Here is a 26,869-nt window from a genome sequence, read left to right as displayed (position 1 = left end):
GGCCGGGAGAGTATCTGAACTGGCGGCTTTTGTTTTATAAAAGCCCTTATTTAAATTTTCCATTCGACATAGGGCAGAGCTGCGGACGCGTCCGCATTTTCTCCCTAAGGTGGTATCAGCGTTTCACCTGAACCAGCCTATTGTAGTGCCTGCGGCTACAGACGACTTGAAGGACTCCAAGTTGTTGGACGTTGTCAGAGCCTTAAAAATATACATTTAAAGGACGGCTGGAGTCAGAAAATCTGACTCGCTGTTTATACTGTATGCACCCAACAAGTTGGGTGCACCTGCTTCTAAGCAGTCGATTGCTCGTTGGATTTGTAACAAAATTCAACTTGTACATTCTGTGGCAGGCCTGCCACAGCCTAAATCTGTTAAGGCCCATTCCGCAAGGAAGGTGGGCTCATCTTGGGCGGCTGCCCGAGGGGTCTCGGCATTACAACTCTGCCGAGCAGCTACGTGGTCAGGGGAGAACACGTTTGTAAATTTTTACAAATTTGATACCCTGGAAAAGGAGGACCTGGAGTTCTCTCATTCGGTGCTGCAGAGTCATCCGCACTCTCCCGCCCGTTTGGGAGCTTTGGTATAATCCCCATGGTCCTTTCAGGAACCCCAGCATCCACTTAGGACGATAGAGAAAATAAGAATTTACTTACCGATAATTCTATTTCTCGGAGTCCGTAGTGGATGCTGGGCGCCCATCCCAAGTGCGGATTATCTGCAATACTTGTACATAGTTATTGTTAACTAATTCGGGTTATTGTTTAGGAAGCCATCTTTCAGAGGCTCCTCTGTTATCATACTGTTAACTGGGTTTAGATCACAAGTTGTACGGTGTGATTGGTGTGGCTGGTATGAGTCTTACCCGGGATTCAAAATCCTCCCTTATTGTGTACGCTCGTCCGGGCACAGTACCTAACTGGAGTCTGGAGGAGGGTCATAGGGGGAGGAGCCAGTACACACCACCTGACCTGTAAAAGCTTTACTTTTGTGCCCTGTCTCCTGCGGAGCCGCTATTCCCCATGGTCCTTTCAGGAACCCCAGCATCCACTACGGACTCCGAGAAATAGAATTATCGGTAAGTAAATTCTTATTATCGCTTATGTATCAATTATCGCTTACAGGGACAGAGCTTGCGGTCAAGCTCTGTCCCTGCGATGACACTTCGCAGCATAATCGGGGTATTTTTCGTAAAAAATACCACAATGTCCTGCTGCGCATGTGCCGCCGACATCGCTGCTGCTGCCACCCGTCGACGAACCCCCTCCACCCCGGTCGCGACTACCCCTGCGCGATGTGGACCCCCCTCCCCCAGCAGATCAATATACTTACAAGTCCATGGAGTTGATCAGCGCTGGATCCTGTGTGCTGCTGTGAAGTGCGCAGCCGCTTTGCAGCGTCACTTTACTGCGCCAGGGTCACATTGCAGCACATGGGGGACGGGGGGCCCGGCAGCGCTCACCGGCCCAGCGGACACCGACTCCCTGGACAGGTGAGTATGGTTTTTGTTTTAACTTTTTTCCTTTTTACACTTTGATCAGCTTGTGTGTCCATCAGACACACATAGCTGATCACTGGAGCCCAGTCCCGCTCAGCTTTCTCTGCCTCCCTATCGCAGTGCTGCCCTGTGATCTCGCCAGCCTGAGCTGGCGAGATTATCACAGGGCACACTGTGGTATTTTTTTCATTTTTTTTTTTTTTTTTTTCTATTTTTATTTTTTTATTTTTTTTTAGTAAATTTGTCCACATCACATTTCCCATTATAAGTGGGGAATTCGATGTGGATTAAAGGGTTTGGAGCAGTTTTTCATGCCCTTTTATACATTCAGGTGATACTAAAATAATGTTAATAAATAGACCTCTATAACCTTTGTTTAGCCTGCTTCTGTAGTTGAAATCTTGTTTTCATTGTAGCGGAACCGATTACTATTGATATAATATATTGACCCTTTTAAATAGTTCTATTCTGCTGTGACATTTTGTGGTGTTCACATTATGTAACTTATACGTGCCAGTGGGGAATGCAGGGGATGCTTAAAACAAAGCAATTACCAGGCAGACACTGTAGTGTAGCAGTTTGGAGGTCCCTGATCTTGAGCGCTTACAATCTAGTGATTACTCTTCTGTGTATATGTGCCCAAGCTTGGAATTGAATATATCGAGATGTTAAAGCACAATGAGATATAAGGTAACAGTGTTTATGTGTGGGTCAGATTCAATTAGACTTGATACTTACCTCACAAGGAAAAGTGCTATAGCCTCTGACTCTTACGCCTGAACCTATTAAATTACACACCATTTAAATCTGTGGCTAACCCGTGTTAACCCATAGATTTCGGGATACATGGCCAGACCTGTGGGTTAATGTGTTTGCAGCAGCTGCAATAAGGTCAGAAAGCCCGGATGGCGGTCATTAGGTCGACCATATTTGGTCGACATGCATTATGTTTACATGATCACTAGGCCGACATGGTCATTAGGTCGACATGGAAAAAGGTGGACTACAATTGGGAATGGTAACTGTGCCCGAAGCATGCGAAGGGTTACAGCGCACTAATTGGGGTTCCCCGTCACTTTTAGAAGAAAACAACACCAGAAAAAGTAAAAAAATAAATAAAATAAATCACGTCGCCCCAATGTATGTCGACCTAACTCATGTCGACCTAATGAACCACACCCAGAAAGCCCTACTTACTGTGGTATTCTGTTCAAGCCTTCTGAGGCACAGAAATCCGCTTTGAGTGCTGGCTTCGTAGCAGAATTCTCTTTAACAAGATTGCCAAAAGATTGATTCCTGCTTAAGGTGCCTGTTTTAGTATGATAGGTGTTATTGCTTTAGCTTTACAGTTATGACTGCTTTGTGCTAGCAGTAAGGGTGTAGTCCTGCAAACTGAGCTACGTTGCAACTTTCTCCCGTAAATTCAGTTCTTGTAAAAACAGCTGCTACTTGCTTGTTAGAAAGGGATCTGTGCAGAGCTGTTGTTACAGCTGAATGGAAACTGAAGTTTCCATGAGATCTCATTATTTTGTGTCATTTCATTCATTTAGATTTTTGTTCCCATTGTGACCTGTCCTGTGTTTTGCAGTTAACCACTATGGGGTTGATTCAATTCTTTGACAGTTGAATTGCGCCGGGAATTAGCTCCCGGTGCTAGTCAACACAGCGCCAAGTGACACTTAATTCTTCTCTCACCCCTGGGGGTTGCGAGAGGAAAGCTGATGAAAGTGCTGCCGTGTGGCCGGCATGAGGCTGATTCTGTCGGTTGTCAGCGACGCGGCGGGGAGTTAAGTCGGAGACTGCCCGTTCTCCTGACAAATCAACCTGTTAAATCCGAGAGGACGGGCATTCACCGACTTAACTTGAGCTGAATTGAATAGCGACGGGAGCTAATTCCCAGCGCTGTTCAACTGTCGTAGAATTGAATCGACCCCTAAGGGGCATACAGACTGTGTGATATCGCACAATGACATCATGCCGCGGCCGGCCGGAGCGTGCGGCTTTGGACGATGAATCTAAGTGGTCTATTCAATTGATGTCAGATCCGACAGTTAAGTATTAAATTTGAGGCCAAATTCGACAGTTTTCGGCCGTTTCTGACAATGTCAATCCGACTTTTTTTTAAAGTCGGATTGACATTGCGAAAACGGACCAAAAACCTGTCTGATTTGGCTGCAAAGCCGACAAAACGTGTGGATCCACGACTAATCCGCCGATCCACCTGTTTTCCGACAAGTCTGAAAAACGGCAGCCCCATTGAATAGGTCGAATCATGATTCGACCTAAAAAAAAAGTCAAACTGCCATCTTTCCAACTAGACGGCAGTTCCGACCAGAATTGAATAGACCCCTGAATTGTCGTTAACAACCCGCAGGGCCGCTTGCACACTAGTTGATATTGTAAACTAGTGTTCACTCTAGAATCCGGGCAGGGTGCTGGACCTAGAGGGGCGTGCCGTAAAGGGGGCGTGGCCATGCAAAATAGGGGCGGGGTCATTGCGGGTAAGAAAAGTGAGCGGTTCAGCCCGCAGGCGTAAAAAAGGGGGCTTGGGCGGCCGGTGGCGTCACTTTTGGGGTCTCTCTCAGCTTGAATGGAAGCCACGCGCATGCGCGTGGCATCTTTACACGCTGTGAGGGCAGGAAGCGGGCGGAAGTTTTAGCAGGGCGCCGCAGAAAGGGCAGGGTGTGTTTTGTCCTTAAATAATTGGGCAGGGCGCGGTGCCCTGCTAAAACTGCCTAGGCTGAACACTAGTAAACGATGTCGCTAAGGAAGGGTCAAAATGAGCGATGTTTATTTGCTATGTTGACTAGTGTGTACGGGCCTTTAAGGTCCATACACACTTGCCGATAACATGAGCCTCATTTTCCCCCTCCCTGAGCGACGTCGCTCAGTTTATCGGCAAGTGTGTATGCCGCCAGCAACGACCGATGTGTGGCCCTGTGGGTCGGCAACGATCGTCGCGGTCGGTAGGGCATGCATGCAGGATCTGGACTGTCGTCCACGACCTGCATGCAGGGCTGGCGGAGGCATGACTTCACTGAGCGATATGAGCGGTCATATCGCTCAGTGTGTACAGTCGGCCGCCGACCAGCCGGCCCGGGAGGGGGAAATTTTAGACGACGTCGTCTAATGTGTATGGGCCTTTACAGTTGGAGACAATATAGGGCAAGTACAGGGTAAATAAACAGAGAGCTACATCAGCAGATGACACTGACATAAGTATCAGGGTGGCAGAAAACCGCGGGATTTGGTGCAGTCGAAGATAGTTAAAGTAAGAAGAGGATAAGCACATGAGGGAAGAGGACCCTGCTCATGAGAGCTTACATCAGGCATTCCCAACCACGGTCCTCAAGGCACGCCAACAGTGCAGGTTTTAGTGATATCCAGGCTGCAGCACAGATGGTTAAACCAAAATAACTGAGCTACTAATTGTCACCTGTGCTGAAGCCTGGATATCACTAAAACCTGCACTGTTGGTGTGCCTTGAGGACCGTGGTTGGGAATGCCTGGCTTACATTCTAAAGTAGTGTTCTTGAGGTCTCTGAATTATTGAAAACGTTGGAAGTTAGCTCTTTTACCTGGTTCTTTACTAGGTAATATTATCTTTATAACCCAGCTATCTGGCTCACTGCTCCATTTTCGGACTGTCGCTTGGTATGGCTAAACATATTAGTTGGCCATAATCATTTTAAATATGAATCTTGCGCATATATTTTCACTTTAAAGAAATCTGTGTGATTATGTAAGCTTATAATGAAAGATTCTCTTATGAGATGTTTTCTTGCTTCCTTATGATATTTTGGACTTTTCCCGATATTTTATAATCCTGTATACAGTATGCACTGTATAGGCAAATTTATAAGTCTTCTGTATTAGCGATCTTTACAAATCCAATTTTCTCTGGCTAGGTCCACAGGATTATCCACAGGATAACATTGGGATATGGTTGAGCGACAGCGGAAATGGCACCAACACAGTCACGAGCTTTCTGGCATCCCAGGATGCATCAGGGCTTCACCATATAATCCCGCTCACTGACTCGGTCAAATCAGTTTTTTGCTTGGTGCGGCAGGAAGCCGGACCATGGTCACAGGGCTGCTGAGAATAAAGCAGCCTGAAGCTTTTATTATGTTATTTTTATAGACTTGCTATGTTTTTTTTGAGCGACTTTTCTTAACAGCGTCTTAAACGCATACTGGAAAGAGTCGCTCCAACAACTCCTCACCGGGTCGCAACAACGCTTACCTTCGTGGTACAGTGCTGTCTCGACAGGCGTCTGTGTCGGATGTTCTAGCAGGTCCAGCAGCCATAACCAGGCTGTGGCCGGAGCATGGGGGGAAGGTAAGTCTATGGATTTCCTCTTACTAGGGGGGTCCGGACACAGCTACACTGTATTGGTGGAGACTACAAACAGTGTGTTGATGCGCCGAACATCTCGAGTGCGACAGCGCTACGCTCTAGGGATCATAGGCGCCAGGACTAGGTAGAGGCCGCGATCCTTAGAGTTTAAGTCAACAGGGGGATTCAGACGATTTCCTGGCCACCCCTCCTCCGAGTTCATGACCAGTTTCCGCGCGTCTCCCGTCCATGAACTGAATGACCTCACTTCCGTCTCAGACGCTACCACGAGGGTACTCGGTCGCAGCTTAGACGCTGCGGTTGTGTACACTAGAGATCCCACCTAGACCGAGTCGCAGGCCTTAGCGTCTGCATACACGTGGAAGTCGCTGAGTGACTGTGTCCGTCAGTGAGTGACTGTGTCCTTCATCAGTTATCAGGAGCGGTAGTGTACATCAGTAGCGTCTGAATCCACTCAGCGTCTTACGAGCGCATTTGCTTGGATATGGAAGTGTGGTCAGTCTCCCTGTATCCCGCTCTACGGAGGAAGGGTATACAGTACTAAAAATTCTCTCTACTTGTTAGTATGAATTGTTAATTTTTAGTACATATTGCATATGAGATCTGTTTATTACTGTGTTTCTGCATGTTATATTTGAAAAAGAACCAGTTAAAACAGAAGTACAATTTTCCTACTTACTTGTAAGTTGTATTCTTGTATGACAATGTCTAATGCCTTAACATGTGACTGACTGCTAGTGTGTGTGCTGACTTTTCTGTGTCGTCAGTCCTGTTCTGACCTTCAAATCAGGTGCACGGTTGTGGTCAGATTGATCTCACTTCTATATATCCATATATAGGTGATTTTCAGTCACAAATTGTGTCGTCATTAACAGATTATTACCATGTCGGTGAGCGGCAAAAGTGACGAGGAAAATTTATCAGGCACTCCTACATCCCTAACATTCTTATCCTGTAAGACAGGGATATTTGGTATGGACCAGTTGGTCACGTATGAGGGGTTGTGTGCGAACTGTTTTGCTTTTCAGCAAAGAAAAAAACAGGATTTGGTTCAACAACCAACAGAGCCACCATGGAATATGTTCGCAAAGACTTTGTCTTCAATAGCGGACAGGTTAACTCCGGTAGCACTACCTCAAGGGTTAGGTTACACTATTAACCCATACATGCAGCTCCCTTCCTACGGCTTGGTTCCAGTAGCCTCTACAAGCAACCAAGGGATAGGTAAGACTAAGACAGATGCGTCTATGTGGCAGACTACACAAGATGATACAACAGATGATGATACAGTATATTCAAATACTCCGTATGATGATCAGTCGCAGAGTTTTAGTTCAGAGGATGTAGCTGAACTTATTGATGCTGTGAATGCTGTTCTCTCTTTGGAAGAGCCAGCCAAGACAGTGTCATAGTCTAAAGCACCTGTATTTAAACGAACAAAGACAGTTAAAACTGAATTCCCAGCGTCAGATGAGCTGATGGAAATGATGGAAGAGTCTTGGGCAACGCCCAGTAAAAGGTATAAGATTCCGAAAAGATGGAATTCTTATTATCCATTTCCAGCTGTGGATTGTTCGAAAAGAGAAGTTCCTCCAAAAGTAGATGCACATGTACTGCGACTTGTGCATAAATCTGCTTTACCACTGTCATCTACCTCACTAAATGATGTCACAGACAGAAGGGTAGATAGTTTCTTGAAAAATTTATTTTCTCGAGTAAGAGCAGTGGTAAGACCTGCTATGGCTTCGGCATGGGTAGCAAAGGAAATGGGCGAATGGATAGAGGAACTAGAGAATGGCCTCTCTTCTCCTAATAGGGAGCAAGAGGATCTTTTAAGCCGTTTAAGACAATCTGCCCAATACTTCGAAGAAGCAGCAATTGATATGGGTACAGTTGCTTCTAAAGCTTCAGCCTTGACAATAGCCGCTCGTAGAGCAGTTTGGCTACGTACCTGGAAAGCAGATGCGGAGTCCAAGAAAGAATTGGAAGCATTGCCTTTCATTGGTAATATATTGTTTGGGAAACCATTATCTGATATCCTAGAATCAGAGGCTAAATCAAAAAAGGTCCGATTTCCGTCTACTTATAACCCTAAGACTAGGGCTCAAAGTTTCGCTCATTTCGGTGGCAAAGCAAAGCGAAAGCTAAAGAGAAGTCTAAGCAGCCCCAGTCCAATAGAGCGGCCAGGGGTAGGAAGCAATGGGCTAGCAGAAAGCCAGCTTACAAGCCTGAACAGAAACCATCAGCCTGAAGAGACGGGCCTCCGCCTGGAGGATTCCAGGGTCGGGGGCCGACTCCTTCATTTTGCACACATATGGCAACAGTCAACAACAGATGCTTGGGTGCAGAAGGTGGTATCTCAGGGGTATGGGTTCCCATTCAGGAGGCAGCCTCCTCAAAGATTTTTTTGCACCAGCCCGTCTCGTATAGAGTCGAAGGCCAATGCCCTGCAAGAAGCAGTCCAAAAATTACTGCAGTCAGGTGTGATTGTCCCAGTACCTCCATCACAAAGGGGACAGGGGTTTTACTCCAATCTATTTCTGATCCAGAAGCCAAATGGGTCATTTCGACCAATTCTCAATCTGAAAATTTTAAACAAATACATTTGGATCCCAAAGTTCCACATGGAGACATTACGCTCCATAATGTTAGCTATGGAACCGGGAGATTACATGGTATCTCTGGATGTACAGGATGCTTACCTACATGTGCCTATAGCACTGTCTCCAGGAAAATTTTCAGTTCCAAGCCTTGCCCTTCGGGCTAGCAACAGCTCCCAGGGTGTTTACCAAGAATATGGTGGTTATGGCATCTTATCTCCGCAAGCAGGGGATAAGAATATTCCCGTACCTCGACGAGCTGTTAATCCTAGCACATTCGCAGGAGTTACTTTTGAGCCATCTTCAACAGACAATAATACAGAGACACGGGTGGCTCATAAATTGGGAAAAGTCGTCTCTGAATCCGTCACAGCGGATGGTCCATTTGGGGGCCGTATTGGATTCAGATCTACAGAGAGTTTTTCTACCACAGAAAAAGATGGTCAAGGTGCAGGTCATGACTCGGGAAGCGTTGCACGCCCAGACAATGACAGTCCATGCAGCAATGCGACTGTTGGGTCTGATGGTATCAACCTTCGACATGGTGGAATATGCGCAATTCCACTCCAGACCATTACAGCACCTTATTCTGACCAAATGGAACGGAAATCATCAGACAATAAAAAAACATGATAAAGTTTCCAGTAAACGTAAAAAGGTCTCTAGCGTGGTGGCTACAGACAGACCATTTAAACAAGGGGAGACCCTTTTGGATAAAAGAATGGCAAGTCCTGACAACAGATGCCAGTCTGCAAGGCTGGGGTGCGGTACTCGGAAGCCTTTGGTTCCAGGGAAAATGGACTGCAAGGGAAAGTCGCCTGCCAATAAATCTGTTGGAAATAAGGGCCATTTATATGGCTCTAGCTCAGTCAAAGGACAGTCTGCAAGGAAGACCGGTCCAGATTCGCTCAGACAATGCGACAGCAGTAGCGTACCTTAATCCTCAAGGAGGAACTCACAGCAAAAGATTGATGGAAGAAGTAACTCCCATTCTAACATGGGCGGAACTCCATCTCCCAGCATTGTCAGCGGTGTTTGTCCCAGGTGTACTGAACTGGGAAGTGGATTTTCTCAGTCGACACACCATTCTGGAAACCGAATGGGCATTACACCCAGAAGTGTTTCAGACAATAGTGAACAAATGGGGTCTACCAGAGATAGACCTCATGGCGTCTCGTCTAAACAACGAAGTTCCGAAGTACGGATTGAGAACAAAGGATCCCAGGGCGGTCCTTGTAGACGCACTGTCAGTGGAATGGAAATTTTGTCTGGCATATCTGTTCCCTCCAATATCTCTGTTACCCAGAGTAGTGAGAAAAATAAAGCAAGCAAAGGGAGCAATAATTCTAATAGCTCCAGCTTGGCCAAGAAGGCATTGGTACACAGATCTACTGAGAATGTCCGTGGAAGCACCAATATTGCTCCCTCAACGTTCAGATCTGCTAATGCAGGGTCCTTGTTGTCACAGTCATCTGGATCGTCGGTCTTTGACGGCGTAGCTGTTGAAACCACTATCTTACACCCCTCTCACATCGCACTGAAAACCGGGTACCGACACGGCATATTGCCGTGTCGAAACGGGTCCGTGTGCGATGTGAAAGGTCCAATTGTGAATTAGCGGGTCGCCTGACCCGGTAATTCAACCCGGTAAAAAAGAAGGGTTCTTACCGGGTTGATTACCGGGTCAGGCGCAGTGTGAATGGGAGCCGGTCCGATGCGAATCTGCTCCCATTCACAGCATAGGCAGAGGCGGCGCAGGAGATGAGCTCATCTCCCGGTGCCGCCTCCACCCCCGCCCCTGCTGCTGCTGCTCCCTCCGCTGCTATGGCAACCGACCCGGTATATTGCCTGGTCGGAAAGCCAGCAGAGGAGCGCAAATGCCGGATCCCACCCGGTAAGTACACGTTTGTCTTACCGGGTAGGATCCGGCATTTGCGATGTGAATGCGGTATTAGAAGCTAGAGGATTTTCGAAACAAGTAATCCCAACTATACTTAGAGCAAGAAAGCCTTCTTCAGCTCGTGTGTATCCTAGAATATGGCAAGCCTATATTCATTGGTGTACTGGAAAAAGTTTGAATCCAAGATCTTTTAAAGTATCCAGGATTTTGGATTTCCTTCAAGCAGGATTGGATAAAGGTTTGAAAGTTGCTTCCTTGAGAGTTCAAGTATCAGCGTTAACTGTATGGTTTCAGCATAAGATTGCTGATTTACAGTATGTACGTACTTTCTTTCAGGGAGTTGTACATATTCAACCTCCATTTGTTCCTCCTGCAGCTCTCTGGGATTTGAATTTAGTTCTTAAATTCCTCCAGGGTCCTCCGTTTGAACCGCTTAACAGAGCAGATCTTAAATGGTTAACGGCTAAAGTGTTTTTTTTGTTTTTTTTTTACTGGCAATGGCGTCAGCCAGAAGAGTGTCAGATTTAGGAGCGTTATCGTGTAAGTCTCCTTTCCTAAGTTTTTTTTTCCAGACAGAGCAGTTCTCAGAACTAGATCTGGTTATCTTCCAAAGGTGGTTTCAAAGTTTCACCTTAATGAAGAGATTGTAGGCCCAGCTTTTCAGGTATCGGGACTGCGGGAGAAGCGTCGCTGGACGTAGTCCGAGCATTAAGAATCTACGTAGATCGTACTAGTGCCATCAGGAAAACAGATTCTCTCTTCATCCTCTATGGATTTCATAGAACAGGATGGCCTGCTAGTAAACAGACGCTGGCGAGATGGCTCCGAATGGTAATATCAGAAGCTTATTCTCATGCAGATCTCCCTACTCCGGCTAATGTCTCTGCTCACTCTACACGTAAGGTAGGTCCTTCATGGGCAGCACAACAGGGTGCTTCAGCAGAACAGATATGGAAGGCAGCCACATGGTCTTCCATAAACGCATTCATTAGACATTATGCCTTGGATACTTTTGCCTCTCATGACGCAGACTTCGGGCGAAAGGTCCACCTGTGTAATCGGGAGCATCCACACCACTAAAATTGGCTGTGGGAATCCCAATATAATCCTGTGGACCCAGCCAGAGAAATAGACGTTATGGTAAGAACTTACCGTTGATAACGTGATTTCTCTTATGTGTACAGGTATCCACAGGGGTCCCACCCTGACGCACCTGATTTGAGGATCTTGACAATCACTAAACCTCTTCCTTCTTGTATGGAAGGGTGTGCATGTGTGTTCTTATCGCCTAAATAGGTTTCTACCTGATGCTCCTGCCTAAATCACTGTGGAAAGAACTGATTTGACTGAGTCAGTGGGCGGGATTATATGGTGAAGCCCCGATGCATCCTGGGAGGCCAGAAAGCTCGTGACCGTGTTGGTGCCATTTCCGCTGTCGCTCAACCATATCCCAATGTTATCCTGTGGATACCTGTGGACATAAGAGAAATCACGTTATCAACGGTAAGTTCTTACCATAACGTCTATATGTTGCTTATGTTGCCCATTTTGTGTTTTCTTGATAATTTTTTGAAATTGTGGAGATGTTATTGCTCTTGTTCTAAATTATATTGGTGGAATGGGTTCACGATATGCAGTTCCATTCTGAATGAGGAGCCATAATAAGTCCCTTTATTGTAACATATGTCTGGTGTCTCATAGTTACTATTTCCTTATGATGCAATTGTGTTTTAAACAATGAAACTCATTGTGATTTTTAACTGCTATCACTCTACCTCCAAACCACTAGTCCCACACATCCATTCTAATGGGGGATTATTTTTGCTCTATATTACTGTGTCAAGCATGAGCACTTTCAGTAGTTTATCAAGGAGTTTTTCTTTACCAGCATTATTTATCAGTCACCTTCAGAGCTTACGACCATCTCTTCACATCCACTGAAGAGAAGCAGACTAGGGGTCTGGTTCAGAGATATACTCGGTTCACATAACTGCTGCGTCTTTGGTCCCCTGTCTGCTTCTCTGATCTGCTGTTGTCCTAAGACGCAGCATCTGTTCCCTCTGAGAAAACATTGCCCATCTGAGTGAGCCTGAGGCTACTCAGATTGGTCGTCACAGCTCTGTAGCTGAGGTCAAGAAATCCCTCCGTTTTCGGGAACGCTGGCTATCCCCAACCCCAAATGTCCAAAACCTGTCAACCAGGCTGCGGCTTCGGGGGAACTGTGAGAGATCTTGCAGTAGAAGGCTGGCGCATGCGCAGTACAGATTCTGCGCATGTGCCAATCCATCAGGTTTGCGAGCTACTCTCAATGAGGCATACGGTTATCACTTGTGATAACTGGAGCCTAAACACTGCCATTGAGCTGAACCATTGTAACATTGACCTTGTGCAGCTAAGCTTTTCATCCTCTCCATTCATATGGGTGACTGCTAATAGGCCCCACACAGTTTACTCCACTTTGTGCAGAAAGCTTGAGTTACCACGGCACTGGTCAGGCTAAATACACATTCATCAACTTTTGTAGATTCTTTAGGAACCCTTTTTATTGCTATATGTGTGCATCCTGTCCACGTTGATTTTTATGTTACATGGTGGTTTCTCTACACCGTGGGCCTGATTCAGATATAGATGCATAGTCCGTGTTCTACATAGTGGAGCAATTTTTTATTTGTTGCCACCGCGCATGAGTCGCACAACACATGTGCCAAGTGGTCGTGTGACAACGATTACAGGGAGGGTTTATTCGCAGAGTGCTTGACAGGGACCATTTATGGGTGGATATGAGGAAGGGGTTGCTACTAAAGCGCAGGCGTGTTGCAAATGTTCGTCAGAGCCAGCATTTGCTATCCTGTAAGCAGTAAACATTGCTCCGGTGTCTTACTTCCTACAGCCATGCTGTATGACCATAGTTACTTAGAAGGTCGGTGATCGGGCAATGTGTGTCCCATGGTTGCGTCTTCCTGGACAAGCGTCAGATAAAACATGCGCAGAGAGAGTTAGATTTGGGTGGGATGTGTTAAAACTGAAATCTAAATTACAGTGTATAAATAAAGCAGCCAGTATTTACCCTGCATGGAAACAATATAACCCACCCAAATCTAACTCTCTCTGCACATGTTATATCTGCCCCCCCCCCCCCCCTGCAGTGTACATGGCTTTGCCCATCTGCTAACAAATTTACTGCTACGATCAGGTCTGAATTAGGCCTTATGTCATTAAGCCAGTGATTCCCAAACTGTGTGCCTAGTAGGCACCCTGGGGTGCCTCAGGACACTAGCAGGGGTGCCTTGGATTAGTGGGCCAGGACCAATTCAAACTATTTTTGGTCAAAGTAATAGACAAAACCAGTGCTTGTGGCTGCCAATTATAAAATATGAGGACAAACAAAAGCATATATTGTCCCGCAACACACTAAAGAAACTAAGGATGACACATAAACATAATGTACTTATTGTTTTCTAAAATTCTCAAAGAAACATTTGGCCTAGGGGTGCCGTGAAAAAATTCTGACACTCAAGGGTGCTGTGATTAAAAAAAGTTTGGGAACCACTGCAATAGTGAAAACAATCCAAATTTACCCAGTAGATTTTACGTGATGCCTGAACTAACAGACAAACAAAAAGGGGGTGGAGCTTTAAAATAAGTGATAGCTTTTAGAAAAGAAGGCACTCAAAATGGTATTTGAAATATTGTTTTATGAAATTGTGATTTATATTTATCTAGAGCACTGCTGGTTTTTGTTACCTTAAAACACTACTATACATTTTTAAAAAAAATTTTTTTTGTGTGTTCTACACTTGGAAACTGCATGAAGCTGGGCAAGTTTTGTATTATCAGGGTGTAGCAGATTACCGTATATACTCGAGTATAAGCCGACTTTTTCAGCACCTTTTTTTTTGTGCTGAAAAAGCCACTTCGGCTTATACTCGAGTGGGTATTTAGGAGGGACACGGAGGGCACAGCGCGCTGCTCTCCTGTGTCCCTCCTGCGTCTCCGGCGGCAGCGGAGTGTGTGTTAAAGGAAGTGCACGAACCGGCACTTCCTTTAACACACACACGCCGCTGCCGCCAGAGACGCAGGAGGTACACAGGAGAGCCGCGCGTTGTGCCCTCCGTGTCCCTCCTTCAGAAGACAGCGCGGGAGCGACGGGACAGCGCAGGAGCGACGGAGGGTAAGTAACAAACTGGCACTGTGGGGCATATCTGGCAGCATGAGGGTATATCTGGCACTGTGGGGCATATCTGGCAGCATGAGGGCATATCTGGCACATCTGGCACTGTGGGGCATAGCTGGAAGCATGAGGGCATATCTGGCACTGTGGGGCATATCTGGCAGCATGAGGGCATATCTGGCACTGTTGGGGCATATCTGGCACTATGAGGGCTGTGTACGGCTAGAGCTGCATTTCCCACCCTAGGCTTATACTCGAGTCAATAAGTTTTCCCAGGTTTTTGTGGTAAAATGAGGTGCCTCGGCTTATATTCGGGTTGACTTATACTCGAGTATATACGGTACATAAAAATCACAACCCTTCATATGTGTGCATAGTGCACAGGCTGTATTTAGTATATGGTATATTACATGTGTATTTTGCAATAAAGCATGCATTTTACCCTCCAATAAGATTTTGTAGCAATAGAATTATTGTAGCTCTGTCCAGAAAATGAAACAATTGCATTTAAATAAATAATAATAATAATTACTCTATTAAATATACTTTTTATTTTATTTTTTTTATACTAACTTTCAGCCTACCACCAACAATCAATCCTTTTCCTACTGGATTACCAACTTAATTTGTCCGTACCATGAGAAACACCATTGCGGCATTATCCAGGGAATAGTCTGTTGTTGCGTGTCTTTTTGTTGTTGTTGAAAAAATGCATCTTAGTTGAAGTGCTATGCAACTAGGGTGCACAAGGAGACTCTACTGATTAATTTTCTATATGTATATCTGTGTGCGACGGAGTCTCTGAATCTGTATACGAATTGCTACAATGTAGCAGCTGCAGCTTTTTTCCAATACAAGTTCTGTTCTGTTCTGCTCTGTAAACAGACTGTCAAACGCAATATTCAAGTGTCATATATCAAATTAATCAGCAGTCCGTTTTGCTGCAAAAAGCTGTGATGCATATTTTCATTTAGCAAGAGGTCTTCATAAACAGACCTGTATTACTTAAAAGCTTGCTTAGGGACATCTTACTGTACAAACAGTGTTCTACAGTATATCCCTGAGGTTTGTGTACACTGTAAACCCAGCAGGCATTTACAAAGCAGACCCATCCAGTTGTTTTATCAGTGACCTTTTCACTGATTACAAATGGTAAATAACAGGAAACAGACAAAGAGCAAACAAAAGTTGCTTACAATAAAATAAAAGTATACAAATGATAAGTAAGTGAACTTGTGTACAAAATATATTTTTCACTATTGTATTTTGTGTTTGTGCTTAATGCCAAATGTTTGATTACGCCTAGCCAGGTTAAGTGTGAGGCATGATGTGTGTGTCTAGGTCTAAATTCCCTCCACCCTGGCACTATGGTGCTTTGTGTGTAAAATTGTGTCTAATATTATCAATAAGAATAATGTAATACTGGCAGTCCAGTGGCAATCCAGGAATCTCTGTGAAGCGCTGCGGAATATGTGTGCGCTATATAAATGATGCTTTCCTCAGTGTGGAAAAGGTTTGTCATGACTCCTGCAGGATTGATGGCTGTGTTCAGGCTGACACACTCAGATTTTCCCCACATGAGGACTGGAGAGCTGCAACACTGCAAACCCTTTTAATAACACCTTCCTGCGTTGTAATTTATACAGAAGGCATGCTAGTTCCATTATGACACAGCAGCAATAGGACTTCAATTCTAAAATTTGGTGTGAATTCCACGTATAAAGGTATCTTTTACATGAAACTCCCCCATTTCTGATTTGTGGAGGTATTTGATTTCTTCCAAAAATTTATAAAATCCGAAATACATTAAAATTTTCACAGTAAGGCAGATAACAGTGCTTAAATCCTCAACGGCTACTGAAGTCCTTTTAAGTCAGGTGTAAACGAATTTAACACTGGTGAATATCCAGAGTAACACTAGTAAAAGTCCTCCAGCATACCTTTGTAGAAAAACAGTGATGGTGCTTACTGCTACTATTAAAAGTCCACTCTCTATATGCACCAACGTTGTTTCGACCCACCTGGGTCTTTATCAAGGTGTCTCTACACCTTGATAAAAGATACCTTTACGTGTATTTCCTTATACCTTGTTATGTGAGTCCTTGGTATGCTTCCTTATATATTTGGAACAGTGGCGAGAATCTGTACTTTCCTCTTTCAAGGAGAACATCACATCAGGGCTCTTTTTCTGGACACTATAGGGGTAATACCTCATTCTAAAGCAGTATTACACATTGTAATTTCCTGATGAACCCGGTGGCTACTGGGTGTCCCACCGGCTGTTATTTAAGTTTGTTGTTTTTTTTTTCTTTTGTTTTTTGACACTCAAGGTGGAGGACAATTGGGGCTCATCGTCCTGTATCTTTGGAGGACAATCCCCAGTCATCTCTGAAGCAATGGGGTCAATCTAAAAAACAAAAACAAAAAAACCTGTTCAAATAAAAAGCTAGTAAAAATTGTATATGTATGCCAATATGTTTAGTTCTGCACCAGTAGTACATGCACCAAGTACATTTACACCCAACCAGGACCGGGATGTAGTTACATTGCCGGCAGTCAGGATCCTGGAGGTCAGAATACCGACGCCAGAATCCCAGCTAACAGTGGCTATTCGAACTTGTGGGTGTCCACGACACGCATAGAGTGGGAATAGAACCTGTGATGAGCGCAGTGAGCCACCGAGCATGTAAGGGGCTTCGTTGCGCTCGCCCCCTGCCAGCATTCTAGCGGCTGGGATTCCGGCGTTGGTATGCTAACCGGCGGGATCCCATACCCAACGCCCAGAGCCAAGTGTCCGAACTTCTGTTGGACATTAATGTATGCATATGCTTTTTATTTAAAGACCTCCATTGTGCAGATTTGTGCTTTTTTTGCTAAGCCAAAGACAACTCTGAATGGGAAACTTCTCAAATTGGGGAACTTGCTCTCCCTGGTGTTCTCCCTGCGATGATCAGTGGTTTTCTGTAAAGGCGCAGGTTTTGCCATCCAGGTGATAATTAGGGAAAGCAGTGTCCTAGGGATCTCTCTAACCCCATGCATCACAGTAGGACCCTGATGGCAAAATGATAAATTCTGTCCTGATAAAATGGCAGGACATCCAATTTTACTGTACCATAATGCTGCTTAGTGCTGCTTTGATGCCGACATTATGCTGAAAGTTGTGTACTGTGACTTGCCAATCTACTAATTGTATGCATTTTGTTTTTTAGTGAAACGTTTAAGAGAACCAAAGCATGAGCGACGTCCTTGGAGGATATGGTAGGTTTTGGGATATTTATATGCTGCATTATAGGCTATATGCTGACTGCAACCAGGTGGGATATTTTGTTTTGCACAGGGCACACAGTAACATTGGTGTGAGTGGTGGGTGAGGGTGATGCTGCCACCAGTCTGTATAGCACTGCTGGCCACGTGAGCCACTTCTAGGCCAGGGCTCCTATGCAAAGCAATACAACTATTCCACCTCAAACTAAAAAAAACATGTTGGGAGAAGAGATTTCACTGTCTGGTGAAGCTGTGGCAACAGCTTGTGTTTGTGTGTAATAAATATATATATAACACACACAGTAATAAAATCACTTGGGTCTGGGGAAGTGTATATGTCTCAAGTAAGGTTGGGTGCAAGACAAATTGATAATTAACGGCCCTTCATCCTAGATAGAATGCATGAATACAGTGGTTTATTTGCAATAGCACCATAAATTTAGTGAAAAATTACATTCGTAATGTCATCAAGGTGGTAGATGTATACTTAGCAATTAGTGATGCAAAAAAGATAACATAAAAACAAACCTTCAAAGGCTCAGGCAGTATACAGTAACATTCCAGACCAGCACAGGTAGTAAATCTGTGATCTAGAAGCAAATACATGATCTTCCAGCAATGGCACCACAGCTTTGGGTTCTGCCGTACTGCTGCTTATGAGTCTTATGACTGCTGGTGCTGGAATGTTTCTAAACCTTGTCCCTGTTATGTGAGTCACGTTTTTTTTCTTTTCTTGTTTTGTTCATACTGTTTATACAGGATGTAGTCAGGTGACCGGCAGTCGGGATCCCGGCTGTCAGCATACCGACGCCAGGATCCCGGCCACCAGGATGCCGGCAGGGGGCCCAGGCCTGTTCCCACTCGCCTGTGTCCACAACACCCATAGAGTGGGAATAGAACCCGTGGCGAGCCACTGAGCCTGCAGTATGGTGAGGGCAGCGAGCCCGCAAGGGGCTTTGTTGCGCTTGTCCCTTTGCCGGCATCTTGGCAGCCAGGATCCCGGCGTCTGTATGCTGACCGCCAGGATTGCCACCACTGGTCACCTGACCCCAAGGAGCTGCGCATAAAGCGAGAGGAGGATAATAATCTTTCTGTTTCATGTCCTTATTTGTCTCATGATCCCATCAATGTTTCTTTGCCCTTGCCTTGCTGCTAGTGTCCTTGTAATATTGCCCAAACATGCAATAACTTTGATTAGAAGGATTGGCTTTATATACCATTAAATACATTTTTAATTATATCATACACAATATTATTTTTTAAGGTCATACCAATTAAGATCAACTGCTCTCTTACACTTATAACCTCTTTAGCTATTTCTTGCATGATTAATAATGATATGCTTCTAGCAGCTTGAAATCCTGCACTTCTCCCTATGGCCAGTGTGATTGCATTACATGTACAGTTGCTTAGTGCTGATATGATCTAAGTTACAGAGGGGCGGGCATATGGAAAGAGTGCAGATTTTCTGGACTAAAAGCATTTTTAATGGTCTCACATGAGGGGGGAGCCCAGGGGAACCGATATACAGTGCACTTCTAGACCGAACGTGTATTTTGCAGACTCCTTGTCCACTTGCTTTCCAGTCATACAATCTGCAAGTGGTGAGCCCATCCTAGTTACTTCTATTTCTCTGACGTCCTAGTGGATGCTGGGAACTCCGTAAGGACCATGGGGAATAGCGGGCTCCGAAGGAGGCTGGGCACTCTAGAAAGATCTTAGACTACCTGGTGTGCACTGGCTCCTCCCACTATGACCCTCCTCCAAGCCTCAGTTAGATTTCGTGCCCGGCCGAGGTTGGATGCACACTAGGGGCTCTCCTGAGCTCTTAGAAAGTTATAGTCTTAGAATTTGTTATTTTCAGTGAGACCTGCTGGCAACAGGCTCACTGCAGCGAGGGACTAAGGGGAGAAGAAGCGAACTCGCCTGCTTGCAGCCGGATTGGGCTTCTTAGGCTACTGGACACCATTAGCTCCAGAGGGATCGACCGCAGGCCCAGCCTTGATGTTCGGTCCCGGAGCCGCGCCGCCGTCCCCCTTACAGAGCCAGAAGCAAGAAGATGGTCCGGAAAATCGGCGGCATGAAGACTCTGTCTTCACCAAGGTAGCGCACAGCACTGCAGCTGTGCGCCATTGCTCCTCTCACACACTTCACACTCCGGTCACTGAGGGTGCAGGGCGCTGGGGGGGGCGCCCTGAGGCAGCAATAAAAACACCTTGGCTGGCTAAAATACCTCAATATATGGCCCCAGGGGCTATATATGAGGTAAATACCCCTGCCAGAATTCCATAAAAAACGGGAGAATAGGCCGCGAAAAAGAGGCGGAGCCTATCTCCTCAGCACACTGGCGCCATTTTTCCCTCACAGCTCGGCTGGAGGGAAGCTCCCTGGCTCTTCCCTGCAATTCTACAGTACAGTAAGAGGGAAAAGAGAGGGGGGGCATTAAAATTGGCACTGTATACAGTATATTATATAAAAGCTATTAGGGACATAACTCAGTTAGTCCCTGTATATATATAGCGCTCTGGTGTGTGCTGGCATACTCTTACTCTGTCCCCCCAAAGGGCTTTTGTGGGTCCTGTCCTCGTTTAGAGCATTCCCTGTGTGTCTGCGGTGTGTCGGTACGGCTGTGTCGACATGTTGAATGAGGAGGCTTATATGGTGACAGAACAGAGGCCGATATATGTGATGTCGCCCCCTGTGGGGCCGACACCAGAGTGGATGGATAGGTGAAAGGTATTAACCGACAGTGTCAACTCCTTACATAAAAGGGTGGATGACGTAACAGCTGTGGGACAGCCGGCTTCGCAGCCCGCGCCTGCCCAGGCGTCTCAAAGGCCATCAGGGGCTCAAAAACGCCCGCTCTCTCAGATGGCAGACACAGATGTCTACACGGAGTCTGACTCCAGTGTCGACAAGGTGGAGACATATACACAATCCACTAGGAACATCCGTGACGTGATCCCGGCAATAAAAAAATGTGTTATACATTTCTGACTTTAACCCAAGCACCTCTAAAAATGGGTTTTAGGTTTGGGGAGAAAAAACAGGCAGTGTTTTGTTCCCCCATCAGATGAATAAATGAAGTGTGTGAAAGCGTGGGTTCCCCCGTTAAGAAACTGGTAATTTATAAAAAGTTACTGATGGCGTACCCTTTCCCGCCAGGTGGATAAGTTACGCTGGGAGATATCCCCTAGGGTGGATAAGGCGCTCACACGTTTGTCAAAAAAGGTGGCACTGCCGTCTTAGGATACGGCCACTTTAATAGGTACCTGTTGATAAAAAACAGGAGGCTATCCTGAAGTCTGTATTTACACACTCAGGTACTAGACTGAGACCTGCAGATAGTGCTGCTGCAGCGGGGTCGGTGACCCTGTCAAACAGGGATACTAGTTGGCAAACATAAAAACATATTAAAGACGTCGTCTTATATATGGGGGATGCACAGAGGGATATTTTGCCGGCTGGCATCCAAAATAAATGTAATGTCCATTCTGTCAGGAGGGTATTAGAGACCTGTCACTGGACAGGTGATGCTGACTTAAAAAGCGCATAGAGAGCCTTATAAGGGTGAGGAATTATTTGGGGATGGTCTCTGGGACCTCGTATCCACAGCAACTGCTGGGAATAAATAATTTTACCTCAGGTTTCCTCACAGACAAAGGTACAGTCCTTTCGGCTTCAGAAAAGCAAGCGGGTCAAATGGCGCTTCCTTTCTGTACAGAGACAAGGGTAGAGGGAAAAAAGCTGCACCAGTCAGCCTGTTCCCAGAATCAAGATTCTTTCCCCGCCTCCTGTGAGGCCACACCATGACGCGGGTGCTCCACAGGTGTAGCCAGGTACGGTGGGGGGCCGTCTCAAAAATTTCAGCAATTAGTGGGCTCGCTCACAGGTGGATCCCTGTTTCTTTCAAGTAGTATTTCAGGGGTACAAGCGGGAATTCGAGATGTCTCCCCCCAGCCGTTTCCTAAAATATGCCTTGCTGACAACTCCCTCAGGCAGGGAGGCTGTGCTAGAGGCAATTAATAAGCGGTATTCCCAGCAGGTAATACTCAAGGTGCCCCTACTTCAACAAGGACGGGGTTACTATTCCACACGGGTTGGGGTACCGAAACCGCATGGTTCGGTGTGACCCATTTTATATTTAAAATCCTTGAACACAAAAATTCAAGTTCAAGATGGAATCGCTCAGGGCGGTTATTCCAAGCCTGGACGAGGGGGATTACATGGTATCCTGGGACATCAAGGATGCTTACCTGCATGTCCCCATTTACCATCCTCGCCAGGAGTACCTCAGATTTGTGGTACAGGATTACCATTACCAAGTCCAGACACTGCCGTTTGGACTGTACATGGCACCGAGGGTGTTTTATCAAGGTAATGGCCGAAATGTTGATACTCCTTCAAAAAAAGGGAGTTGTAATTATCCCGTACTTGGACAATCTCGTTATAAGGGCGAAGTCCAAGGAGCAGTTGGTAGTCGGGGTAGCACTATTTTGGAAAGTGCTACAACAGCATGGTTGGATTCTAAACAGTCCAAAGTCACAGCTGGTTCCTATGACACGTCTACTGTTCCTGGGGATGGTTCTGGACATAAACCAGAAATAGTGTTTCTCCCGGAGGAGAAAGCCAAGGAGTTGTCATCTCTAGTCAGAGACCTCCTGAAGCCAAAATAGGTAGCGGTGCATCATTGCACGCGAGTCCTGGGAAAAATGGTAGCTTCCTACGAAGCAATCCCATTAGGCAGGTTCCATACAAGAACTTTTCAGAGGGACCTGTTGGACAAGTGGTCCGGATCGCATCTTCCGATGCATAGGCTGATAACCCTGTCTCCAAGGACCAGGGTATCTCTACTGTGGTGGCTGCAGAGTGCCCATCTTCAAGAGGGCCGCAGGTTCGGCATACAGGACTAGGTCCTAGTGACCATGGATTCCAGCCTTTGAGGCTGGGAGGCAGTCACACAGGGAAGAAATTTCCAGGGACTTTGGTCAAGTCAGGTTATTTCCCTACACATAAATATTCTGGACCTGAGGGCCATTTACAATGCCCTGAGGCCGGCAAGGCCTCTGCTTCAAAACCAGCCGGTACTGATCCAATCAGACAACATCACGGCAGTCGCCCATGTAAACCAACAGGGCGGCACAAGAAGCAGGATGGCGATGGCAGAAGCCACAAGGATTCTCCGATAGGCGGAAAATCATGTGTTAGCACTGTCAGCAGTGTTCATTCCCGGAGTGGACAACTGGGAAGCAGATCTTCTCAACAGACACGACCTCCACCCGGGAGAATGGGGACTTCCTCCAGAAGTCTTCCAATAGGATTGTACACCATTGGGAAAGGCCACAGGTGGACATGATGGCGTCCCGCCTCAACAAAAAGCTATAAAAGATGTTGCACCGGGTCAAGGGACCCTCAGGCGATAGCTATGGACGCTCTGGTAACACCGTGGGTGTACCAGTCGGTTTATGTGTTCTCCCCTCTGCCTCTCATACCAAAGGTACTGAGAATAATAAGAAGGCGAGGAGTAAGAACGATACTCGTGGATGGCCAAGAAGAGCTTGGTACCCAGAACTTCAAGAATTTATATCAGAGGACCCATGGCCTCTGCCACTCAGACAGGACCTGCGGCAGCAGGGGCCCTGTCTGTTCCAAGACTTACCGCAGCTGCGTTTGTCGGCATGGCGGTTGAACGCCGGATCCTGAAGGAAAAGGGCATTCCGGAGGAAGTCATTCCTACGCTTACTAAAGCCAGGAAAGAGGTTACAGCAACTCATTATCACCGCATATGGCGAAAATATGTTGCATGGTGTGAGGCCGAAAGGGCCCCAACAGAGGAATTTCAACTAGGTCGATTTCTGCATTTCCTGCAAGCAGGAGTGACTATGGGCCTTAAATTGGGTTCCATTAAGGTACAGATCTCGGCTCTGTCGATTTTCTTTCAAAAAGAACTAGCTTCAGTACCTGAAGTTCAGACATTTATAAAAGGAGTGCTGCAGAGTCAGCCCCCGTTTGTGCCTCCTGTGGCACCTTGGGATCTCAACGTGGTGTTGAGTTTCTTAAAATCACATTGGTTTGAACCACTAAAAACCGTGGATCTGAAATATCTCACGTGGAAGGTGGTTATGTTATTGGCCTTGGCTTCTGCCAGGCGAGTATCAAAGTTGGCGGCTTTGTCTTGTAAAAGCCCTTATTTGATTTTCCATATGGATAGGGCAGAATTGAGGACTCGTCCCCAGTTTCTCCCAAAGGTGGTGTCAGCGTTTCACCTGAACCAGCCTATTGTGGTGCCTAGGCTACTAGGGACTTGGAGGACTCCAAGTTGCTAGACGTTGTCAGGGCACTGAAAATATATGTTTCCAGAACGGCTAGAGTCAGAAAATCTGACTCGCTGTTTATCCTATATGCACCTAACAAGCTGGGTGCTCCTGCTTCTAAGCAGACTATTGCTCGTTGGATTTGTAGTACAATTCAGCTTGCACATACTGTGGCAGGCCTGCCACAGCCAAAATCTGTCAATGCCCATTCCACAAGGAAGGTGGGCTCATCTTGGGCGGCTGCCCGAGAGGTCTCGGCTTTACAACTTTGCCGAGCAGCTACTTGGTCAGGGGCAAACACGTTTGCAAAAATTCTACAAATTTGATACCCTGGCTGAGGAGGACCTGGAGTTCTCTCATTCAGTGCTGCAGAGTCATCCGCACTCTCCCGCCCGTTTGGGAGCTTTGGTATAATCCCCATGGTCCTTACGGAGTTCCCAGCATCCACTAGGACGTCAGAGAAAATAAGAATTTACTCACCGGTAATTCTATTTCTCGTAGTCCGTAGTGGATGCTGGGCGCCCATCCCAAGTGCGGTTTATCTGCAATACTTGTACATAGTTATGGTTAACTAAATCGGGTTATTGTTGAGCCATCTGTTGAGAGGCTCTATTGTTTCATACTGTTAACTGTGTTTCATATCACGAGTTGTACGGTGTGATTGGTGTGGCTGGTATGAGTCTTACCCGGGATTCAAAATCCTTCCTTATTGTGTACGCTCGTCCGGGCACAGTACCTAACTGAGGCTTGGAGGAGGGTCATAGTGGGAGGAGCCAGTGCACACCAGGTAGTCTAAGATCTTTCTAGAGTGCCCAGCCTCCTTCGGAGCCCGCTATTCCCCATGGTCCTTACGGAGTTCCCAGCATCCACTACGGACTACGAGAAATAGAATTACCGGTGAGTAAATTCTTATTATTCACGGTGGTGTCTATTTCTTTTACAGCAGCAAAACAGAGCTCTGCTAGGTCACCAGTAGGAAATGCTGAGCTCATTTATCAAGGGCATTGCTTGTGCTTTTATGACCGAGCAGGATGTCTCGTGAGACTTTCATATATATAGTGGGCAAGACCCTGTATTATATATCCAATATTACCAGTGGATTCAGAATCTTCTGGGGATTTTATTATACAGCTGTATAATTTTAATACACCGTTTAAGAATAGCTATTTAGATACTACTAGGCAAAGGACATTATCAGGAACAAAAACAGACACAGTGGGTGGAATCCTATCTCCGCAGAGGCTGCGAGTTGCACCCAAACTTGTAGCCCTAGTGCCCTATTCACACACACATTTGTGTACAGCTCTATGGAGCTGCACACAAGAATCCGCGAGTCGGTGGTACCGTAAGTGCGGCATACAGTTGTATTTACTCACACCCGCAAATACATCACAGATAATTGATTCCCCCCAATGTGTCAAAGCCTGGTACTGTTTCAGTATGTGTGGAAAGGAAGCAAATGTAGAATAATAATTATTAGTATTATTATTATTGGTGTGGTGGTAGTAGTAGTATTTATTTTTCTCCTTCGTCCTAGTGGATGCTGGGGACTCCGTAAGGACCACGGGGAATAGACGGGCTCCGCAGGAGACATGGGCACTTTAAGAAATAATTTAGATTCTGGTGTGCTCTGGCTCCTCCCTCTATGTCCCTCCTCCAGACCTCAGTTTGAATCTGTGCCCGGACGAGCTGGGTGCTGTTCAGTGAGCTCTCCTGAGCTTGCTGTAAGAAAGTATTTTGTTTAGGTTTTTTATTTTCAGGGAGCTCTGCTGGCAACAGACTCCCTGCATCGTGGGACAGAGGGGAGAGAAGCAGTCCTACTCTCTGAAACTAGGTCCTGCTTCTTAGGCTACTGGACACCATTAGCTCCAGAGGGATCGTACACAGGATCTCACCCTCGTCGTCCGATCCCAGAGCCGCGCCGCCGTCCCCCTCGCAGAGCCGGAAGACAGAAGCCGGGTGAGTATGAGAAGCAAGAAGACTTCGAAATCGGTGGCAGAAGACTCCGTTCTTCACATGAGGTAACGCACAGCACTGCAGCTGTGCGCCATTGCTCCAAACACACCTCACATACTCCGGTCACTGTAAGGGCGCAGGGGGGGGGCGCCCTGGGCAGCATATGGACCTCTGTTGGCAAAAGTACACATATATACAGTGCCCAACTGTATATATGAATGAGCCCCCGCCAAAAAGATATGTATTTTAGCGGGACAGAAGCCCGCCGTCGAGGGGGCGGGGCTTCTCCCTCAGCACTCACCAGCGCCATTTTTTCTCCACAGCTCCGCTGAGAAGAAGCTCCCCAGGCTCTCCCCTGCAGATCACGGTAGAAAAGGGTAAAAGGAGAGGGGGGGGCACATAATTAGGCGCTAAAAAACACAATATACAGCAGCTACTGGGTTAACATTAAGTTACTGTGTTATTCCTGGGTTATATAGCGCTGGGGTGTGTGCTGGCATACTCTCTCTCTGTCTCACCAAAGGGCCTTGTGGGGGAACGGTCTTCAAAAAGGGCATTCCCTGTGTGTGTGGTGTGTCGGTACGCTTGTGTCGACATGTCTGATGAGGAAGGCTATGTGGAAGCAGAGCGGGAGCAAATGAATGTGGTGTCTCTGCCGACGGCACCGACACCTGATTGGATGGATATGTGTAAGGTTTTAAATGATAATGTTAATTCCTTACATAAAAGGTTGGAAAAAGCTGAAGCCTCAGGACAGTCAGGGTCCCAACCCATGCCTGATCCTATGTCGCAGAGGACGACAGGGTC

At 46.3% G+C, this 26,869-nt stretch overlaps 1 protein-coding gene across 2 annotated transcripts in view; it reads left to right on the top strand.

Annotated features, from left to right (window-relative positions):
- STIMATE (STIM activating enhancer) overlaps positions 1-26,869 on the top strand; it is a 115,313-nt gene that overhangs the window by 5,574 nt on the left and 82,870 nt on the right. For both annotated transcript variants that reach the window (XR_010186916.1, XM_063940677.1), the window contains exon 2: positions 17,738-17,786. Coding sequence is in view for 1 of the 2 variants with exons in the window: in XM_063940677.1 (XP_063796747.1) it covers positions 17,738-17,786 (49 nt within the window). In the remaining variant the exon portion in view is untranslated. The remainder of the gene's footprint in view (positions 1-17,737; positions 17,787-26,869) is intronic.

This window comes from Pseudophryne corroboree, chromosome 9 (genome assembly GCF_028390025.1).
Source record: "Pseudophryne corroboree isolate aPseCor3 chromosome 9, aPseCor3.hap2, whole genome shotgun sequence".
Lineage (NCBI taxonomy): Eukaryota > Metazoa > Chordata > Amphibia > Anura > Myobatrachidae > Pseudophryne > Pseudophryne corroboree.
The sequence above is the reverse complement of the archived record's forward strand: the minus strand, read 5'-3'. Positions and strand labels throughout refer to the sequence as shown.